We start from the raw sequence: 9,092 nt of genomic DNA on the forward strand, positions 1-9,092 counted from the left end.
CTGAAGTAAAAGTAGAGTGGCTGATTTGGCTTTGGTCTGAATTACGGGTTAACTAATTTTTAAATGTGCATCTGCATGGTGACCTTTGTATCATAGTTCCAAAGGTGATGGATGTCCCGTCATTGACTGTCATTTATCATCACAACTTTAATGACGCACAAACACAGGAAACTTGTTCATATCAGTTTTTATTTCCATCACAAACTCACTCATTCCTGATTTAACAAGGAAAAAAAGCTGTATCTATACTGACACTGTAAATCCTGTAATCAAGCATGAATGCTTCAACACGGGAAACCTTCAAACCAATTTTGAGTGAGAAAAATCCCCTTGAAATATTTTTCCAGATAGGATGAGTCTGAAAGCTGATCTGAACCAGCTGTAAAAGAAAGCATAGATGAATGGATTGAGCATGGAGTTAAACAATGCAAGCCAGATTACAGTTTCAAACACTTCAGCAGAAATTGAGGGAATTCCCAATAACTGAAGAGCAAAACTCAGAGAAACAGGAGCCCAACATATCAGAAAGACTCCCATTACAATTGCCAAAGTTCTTGTGGCCTTTCCTTCCACATTTCTGACTGTCAGTCCTTTCTTTTTGCTGTGACAGTTGGTGTTCTGGATGCTGCGTGCCTGTTTCCGAGCCACCAGCAAAATCTTCATGTAGATACACAACATTATTATCACAGGGAGGTAATAAAAAGAGAAAGTTCCCAAACCAGCTGTCAGCAGAAAACCAATAAAACAGTTTTCTGAGCATTTCTCATAATTCATTTTTGAAACATTGAAACTAACTGCAACCAGAATTGAAATGCACCAGGCCACAACAATCATGATCACAACAACATGAACATTGATCTTAGTTCGGTATGTCAGAGGCTGGCACACTGCATAGTACCTGTCAATGGAAATACAACACAAGTGTAAGATAGACGCTGTGCTCAGTGTTACATCAACGATGTCTCCCACTTTGCAAAACACATTTGGATTGAACAAACATGAAGTTGGAGAGAATTCCATATTGAGAGGAAACACCACAAAACCTACAAGCAGGTCAGTCACAGCCAGTGAAAGGATGAGAAAGTTAGTGGGAGTGTGCAGCTGTTGGAAATAAATAATGGAAATTATTATCAGAAGGTTTCCGCACACGGTTACAGCAGACAGAGAGCTAAACAGAATGTACAATAAAACACATATTGTGGAAGGGGATCTTTTAAATGTGGAAGAAAAAATGTCAATCTCATAGCAGAGATGTGTATCACCAGTGTGACTGTGGTTCACTGGGTCTCCTCCCGCCATCTCTCTGGGTACCTGGAAATTATGTTTTCGTCAGGTATATGTTTTCAATTACATACTTAAAGAAATACTTCACCAGAACATATTTAAATGCTTGTCATACCTGTAACAGCTTTAATCACAGAGTCATCAATATTAACAGATGTCCCAAGTTGTGCTGCTGTGCATGAGCTTGACTTTCATCACACCTCAACTCACTGTCATATGGATGCCTGAAAATCATATTTTTGTTATGCATACGTTTAAATATTGAAGAATATAAATCACAATAACATAATTTTTTTATCATTATTATACCTTTAGAAGCTTTGATTGCAGGGACTCATCGAAATCAGCAGATGCTCCAGGTTGTTCTGCTGAGCATGAGCTTGACTTTTATCACAACTCAACTCATTATCATATCAGACACACCGTGAAGCCGTCCAATCAAGTGATTGGAGATTACATCAGACATCACAGAAGCGAACTGACTCAGAAATATTATTATTGAGTTTCTCTTAAAGACAGTTTCTAAACAAAAATAATAATATCTGATTTTATTAGCGAGCCTAAATCTGTACCACTTCATCTGTCATATTGTGTTGAACATTTTGTTAAACTTCTAAAGAGGGTGATTAATTATTCCTGCTGATTTGGAGCAATGTACTGTATCACTCATGAATATATTACTTGTATGCTTTAATGAAGAGTGGATGCTTTTCATCAAGTCTGGGACTCATTGGACAGACACTATCTTCTCCTACATTGCTAGGATTTCCTAAACTGGCCAATTCTGACGATGCAAACTCCAGTTTAATGGATAATTTTTTTTATTGTTTTGTCATACCTGACCTGTTTTTATCTCTTTTTTTCATTTATATGTTTTTTGCAATATTCCTGTTCTTTGCTTTTTTTCACAAATTAAATTCAGTTCAATTCAGCTTTATTGATATAGCACCAAATTTCCAGAGAAAACCCCAACAGTTCCACATAACCAAGCAAAACTGACTGTGGAAAAGAAAAACACCCGTTTAAGAGGAAGAAACTTTTGCAGAGACAGGCTCAGATGTGGCAGCTTTCTGGTATTCCAGTTGAGGGGAAGAGATTGACGGAGAGAAAATGAGAAGACAGACAGACAGTCAATAACTTGGGAACACTGCAGTAACTTCTATGTCGTGCAGATGATCCACATGTCTATTTTTTAAGCCTTTTCGGAGCCAACCCCTAGACAGTGTGATATTGTAATATTGTAAGTTTTGCTGCTAAACTACTGTAATTCTATTCATATTTATGATGTTCTGAAGCATGTTGTGGATAAGCATGGCACACAATCAGATCAGCCAGTTGTATGTGATCTTCCTTTCTTTTTCATAGTGAACATTCCCAAGGTTTTGTCCTCATAGTTTGCCTTCCTTTATTTTTATTTAGAAGTGTGTGTGCATGTGTCACTGTTCATTAAGGCATTTTAATCCCACAGTTTAGAAGTGGCCAGCATATAGTTAAATTCGAGAGGCATATATTGAAAACAATAGCTCACTGAAGGCATATGGGGTTTGTAGCATGCTCTCATTATGTGTGCATGCAACCAGAAATGGAAAATGAATTCATGGTTCAAACCATGAGATAAATGTGACTAATTCGAACAGACATGTTTTTTTTTTTCACTGAGGCTTTATCAATGGATATCCTGGACAGCTACATGCAGTTCTTCTATTGAGATGGGTGTTGCTAGGCCCCCGGAGGCCTGTAGGCCAAGACTTACCTGCTAACAATAATATCTGGCCTGCTGGATGACTTTAAAAATCAGGCACCTGTTTGATGGAGACAGTAACTTTGTCCATTAACTTATCAATCAATCAATCAATCAGTCAATCAATCAATTTATTTTTGTATAGCCCAGTATCACAACAACAGTTGCCTCAGAGGGCTTCAAGATGTTACATTGGTTGGTAAAAATATAAACAGGGAATAAGCATAATGTTAATATGTCAAATTCACAGTAACGAGACAAAACAAAGCAACCACCGCCTTAGACCCTCACATCCGGCAAGAAAAAACTCCAAAAACCCAGTGGGAGAAGAAGAAATCTTGGGGAGAACCACAGTATGGAGGGATCCCACTCCCAGGGACGGACAGCTTTGACAACAGCTAGCATGAGACAATAAGAAGTAAAGCCTAGGACTATGTCCAAGGATATTATCAATATCCAGCCCATCCGAAACTGCCTCTATTACCTGTTTTTTGTTTTTGTTTTTTTTCGTTTGTTTTGGTGTTTTATAACCTATCCTGTCCAGCATGGAAGCAGCAGAATGGAAGCCCGGCTGCTGTTATGTGCCCAGCAGATTTGCGCTTCCAAGAGGAGCTTATAAGTATCAGGCTCCTCTTGTTAACTTTCTTTCTTAATTTTTTTCATTTTTTTGGAGTACTGATACATGATATTGCTGGACCTGAGAGGGGGACAGAAAGACAGGTAAAGAGACAGAAAGTGGAAGAAACAAACTTGTGAGCAAACAACAACAAAAACGAGTGAAGAGAAGGAAGAGAGTGCAAAGATATGATGGTCTTTTAATTAATATCAACAAACCAGATGACCAGCTACTGCATCTGCATAAAAATATGACAGAGGGCATCCTACAGACTTTTATTGGAGAACATAGCTGGTAGTGAACTGGGGCGTGCAAACTGAGTGCATCAAATTCAACAAGAGCATCAGGAGAGGCCTACTACAGATAGCCATTTATCTAAACTACCACAAGAAAACAAGGTAACTGAGTCCACATGCAGAATATGAAGAGTGATTAAAGATCAGCGTGATCATGTAAATTTGATAGTGATCATGCATATATGACCTCTGACCCCTGAGATGACCAGAGGCAGGCTCGAGAGGCCCTCAGGGCCCAGACAACCGGCGGCCATCCCAGAGCCCAGATCCAAGCCACTCCCCCAGGCAGATGCCCACGCATCAGTCCAGAAGGGCACAGAGGAAAGCCCTGACTGGGGCACCCAGTGGCCATGGGATCATGGCCCCAGGGAGCCAAGACTGGCAGGCAAAGGCCCCCCCAGGCACCACACACTAGAGATGCGCGGATTGCGGTTGCACCCGCGGAGCCCGCAGATCGGGCGGATGACGTGTCGAAAAATTAAGATATTAATTGCATTCGGGTGGGTTGCGGTTGAAGCACTCAAATAAAAAAAGCAACATTTTAATAGCCGAGGCTTCTTCAATACACCTAAAAACTATTCTGCGGATGGCGGGTGGGTTCGGTTTTCAAAATTGATAAAAAATTGTTGTGCGGGCGGATAGCGGGCGGATGGAGATTTTAAGAAGCGGTTGCGGATGGAAAGATGAGCCATCCGCACATCTCTACCAGACACCCAGGGCAGGCAGAGCTGAGAGCCCAAGATCCGACCCCACCCACTCAGGCAGAGGGTCATGACCAGACCCCCCCATACACACACACACACACATCCAGCCAAAGCCAACCTTAACCCAAACATACTCACATCCCCTCGTCATCCACCCGTCATGTCCCATAACCCCCCCCCCCCCCCCCCCCCCCCCCCCGAAGGCAAGGGAACACCAAACCCTACAACTAGGCACCCCCACCACCCACAACAGCTGCCCCACCCCCACCCCCCACAGCTGCAGACAGATATGCACTCCCCTGAGCCAGCAGCTCCAGAACCCATAGCCAGTCCAAACCCCAGGCCTGTGGGGAAACAACTGACCCCTGCATGCCCCAAACCAGGAGGGACCTGGAAATGGGAGTGTATAAAGACCCAATTGCCCTCTCCTCCCCTGCTTATGTGATGAAGTATATGTTGTTTGGAATTAAAATTGAGGGGCAGTAACCCCACTGAGCGAGGCCAAACGGGCAGTCCCATCTACCCGAGCAGCCACCCTCAACACGGCATGCCAAGTGCTTGTTGTGTGTATTTAGTCATGTTCGGTGACTAGATGTAATTAAAACTGAGAGGCCAGTCACCAAAGGGTGCAGTAAATGAGGCTACTCAGATGGCCCCCTCCACCACACCCAACCTGATGGGCACGCCTCCAGAACCCAAAGAGCTGCACTTGTATCACCGTAGATGTTTTAAACTCAGATTCTGATCTTGCTAATGCTTTTAATGGTTTTTACTGTCATTTTCTTGCTTTTGATTTTAGCAAAGAAATTAAGGAACTAAGATGATGATTCCTAAGGACACTCAGCACTTTAACATTGACCTTCAGAAGGTCAAAAAGGCCTTCTGATCTGTAAAAATGAACAAAAGTCATGGTCCTGACAATTTCTGTGGCTGTTTAGTGAAATTGTGTGCTACTGAAGTGAGTCCTGTGTTCCATTATAAGTCACTGCAGACACAGAAACATGTACCTATCATCTGGAAAGATGTTGTAGTTGTCCCTGTCCTGAAATCCAACTGTCCTTAAACTCTTCGTGATTTCAGACCAGTAGCTCTGTCTTCAGTTTTAATGAAAACTTTTGAAAAACTGGTGAGGACAGAGATTTTAAAGCAGTCTGAACATATTTTGGATCCTATGCAATTTGCATATAGGCCTCACCGAGGAGTGGAGAATGTGACACTCACTCTGCTAAACATGCTTCTCAAACACTTGGATTGTAATGGGACAAATTTCAGGCTTTTATTTGTTGACTTTTGATCTGCTTTTAATACACTCCAACCTCACATTTTAACCAGAAAGCTATTTGAACAGTTTGATGCAAGTAAAAATCTAGTGGGTTGGATTCTTGACTTTTTAAACAGCAGGAGACAGAGAGTCTGAGTAAATGGTACCCTCTCAGATCTTCTGCAGTTCTACAATCCTACAATTTCATTTGGCAGACGCTTCTGTCCAAAGCGACGTACAACAAAAGCAAGTATTCAGACATAAGGAAAACCTTTGGTACGTGCAAAAAGTACTTCAAGTGCAATTAGTCAAAGGTGTTACCATAATGTTGCAGAAAAAGTGCGATCCCTCTAAGCCCACCCCCTACCCCATCACCACCATTGACCACCCCACCCCCACCCACCCACCCTGCACCCTGGATTCTGGAGCAGGAACCACACGCCAGGGCGTGCACCAACCCAGACTCACAACAGTATGCCCAAGCCGCCTGACTCCCAGCCAGGCCCAGCCCCTGCCCCCATGGAAGGGGACAGCCCCCGGCACCAGGACCCCAGGCCCCCAGCCCCACCCACCCCAGGACACCCCGGCCACCTGGACATGAGCCGCCACCCACCGATCCAGGTCCCCCGGAATGCCTGCCCCTCTGCCACCAGACAGCCCCAACAACCGGTGGCCCCCCACCCCCATCAAACCAAACATAAAGTCACCCCCCAGCAAAGCGGAACAGACCCCCACTCCAAGACAGCACCAACCACCTAAAGCCATCAGCGCACACCCCCCCCCCCCCCCCCCCCCCCCCACCCTCCTCCTGCATCTGACCCCCAAAGTGGCGAAGCCCTCATCTTCCCCTTTCATTAAGTGATGGAGCTGATCACAGGAGTCAATCAGATGTTATCTTAGAAAAATTAATAAATACAACTTGTAGTCCTCACGATCTCTCCAAAAAATTGTGAACCAGAATTTTAAAAAAGATATATTTCTGAATGAGAACAGAAATTATTCCCATCAATTGATTGCTGTATTTAAAACATTTTTATTAATTTTTTTTTTTTTGGCTTTAAAATGAATTAATAACAGCCCCTATAATTCCCTCCAAGGAATTCCGCCAGGCACAAGTCCTGGAGGAGTCTGGGAGTCTGGAAAACTCAAAGTTATTTCTTGAGATGATTGGAGTCCCGATGGTTTCTCTCTTCCTCCACCTTCCACACTGCCACTGAGCAGGAGCAGCAGTCGCGGGTGGTGCAGCAGGTGCTTCTGTACAGATCATGATAAAATCATTTTCAATGCCTTGATCATTAATTAAAGAGCTTATCCTGCATGAGACTGGATCTAGAGACGGATCAATAAAATGCAAGGCCTCTCAATTCCTGATGATTTGATGGTCATGCAGGAGAAAAAAAAATCATGAAGAAATTCAAATATATTCGACATTATTTTTATAATGATGTAAAAATTAATTAACACTAAGTACTTATATTAACTTTTTTTGGGGGGGCAGGGGATATTACTGGCGAAATAGAGGAAAATTGAAATATTTAATAACGAAAGAACAATAGAAAAACTGATGAAGCTCTTATGATCATATCTGCAGCTCTGATCTTTTTACCATCCAACAACCTGCCTTTTTTTCATGGCTCAAGTTGAGCCATGAAAAAAAAACGAAAAAAAAAAAAAAACTTTTACAAGCTTTTGCAGGACAAAAATGGGCTTATTTCTATTTATTTTATGAACAGACAAGAGAATAATTGATCACCAATACCTGAATGAGGACGGTGAAGTGGTGAATTCTGTTGAACCAGGAGACTGTAGGCCTCTTTTCTTTATCTGCTCATGGAAGGCAGCTTCAATAAGTAATCCTTCATCAATTTTCCATAAAAACACCACTGTTACACTGTCAGCCATGTGGAGTTGTTGGAAAAAGTTGCTGGAGAAGTTGAGCCAGCACTGAAGGGGGGGCAAGGCCTTAGAGGGGCGTGGCCTTTGAGTTCTCGCTTAGGCTGGAGTATGAAATGTCAGCAAGCAGCTGAAGTCTCTTCGGCAGCTTGATGACGTCATCCTGCCGAACTTTGTTCTTGCTCTTGTGGAGGATGTACGGGCCTTCAGACGCCATCAATGTCTCAGTCAGATGTTATCTTAGCTCAGGGCCGGTTTTAGCTATGGGCAATGTGGGCAACCGCCCAGGGCGCAATCTATGTGAGGGCGCACTGGCGCCGTGCGCACGAGAAAAAAAAAAAAATACAAACTCGCCCGTTTCCAGACTTGCACTCATTTCCATGTCAAGTTAGTGGCGTGAGCGTTGGAGCGCCCTCATTTGTCAGCTTGTGTGTCCGTTTGGGCTGCGACTGCAGCGGTTGGCAAGGGAGGTGGTAGTACACAGTGGCGCGGGGAGGGGGAGGGGGGGCAGACTGATGCCAACACATACTGTTTCAAAATTAATTGTATTTCATAATTGATACAGACCCACACATAACTGACGGGGATATGTGAAAAAAAAAATGGAAAAAAAAATCTTCGCAGATTTGTTTACATCACGGTTTGGATGTTTCTTGCCCAGGGCGCAATTGTAGCCAGAACCGCCTCTGTCTTAGCTGTTCGCCATCTGCAATCTTGCCAGCTTTGAACGATTCACACTCCAGCATCACTCAGAGGGATGCGACCTCAGCTTCTGAGATGGTGGAAATGACATTTTAATTTGATTTAATGTGATTTTCTTTTCTTTTGTACTTTTAACCCAGAAATTTCAAAATTTCTTTCTTTCTGTCATTTTATCTGATTGGCTTACAGTTAGCTAGATTTATCACCATATTCAAAGGTATCCATGCCAAATCTATGTAGTTGAAATTGTAGTTTTGAAAAACTATTTTTTAAGTTAAGTCAGTTTTAGTAGTTACCTCATAAAGGAGGTGGTGTGACTTGTTTCCAAGGCTGTTTATTTTATCTTCAATTTCTTTTTGCAGTAATCATTAATATTCCTTGCTCTTCTTGTACAACTTATTTTGTCTCTCAGGAGAGTGTCTCTCAATGAACAGAAGGAGAGACACCAGGAAGGTCATTAGTTTCTCAGCTTATCGTCGCTGTTTTGTAAAAAGTATGATAAAATCTGGATCCTTTCTTTCCTTCCTTTCATCTGCTTCCTTTTTCACTTTTCTACACATATTTTCATACTTGGACGTCTGTCTGAAGTAAAAGT

The 9,092-nt window shown here is 42.7% G+C and overlaps 1 protein-coding gene across 1 annotated transcript; it reads right to left on the bottom strand.

The window, feature by feature from the left end:
- Positions 1-300: 300 nt before the first annotated feature.
- On the bottom strand, positions 301-1,299 carry LOC115402385 (trace amine-associated receptor 1-like). Its single transcript, XM_030110896.1, has one exon. The coding sequence runs from the start codon at positions 1,297-1,299 to the stop codon at positions 301-303; it is 999 nt and encodes a 332-aa protein (XP_029966756.1).
- Positions 1,300-9,092: the final 7,793 nt, after the last annotated feature.

Source organism: Salarias fasciatus, chromosome 15, assembly GCF_902148845.1.
Source record: "Salarias fasciatus chromosome 15, fSalaFa1.1, whole genome shotgun sequence".
Classification (NCBI taxonomy): domain Eukaryota; kingdom Metazoa; phylum Chordata; class Actinopteri; order Blenniiformes; family Blenniidae; genus Salarias; species Salarias fasciatus.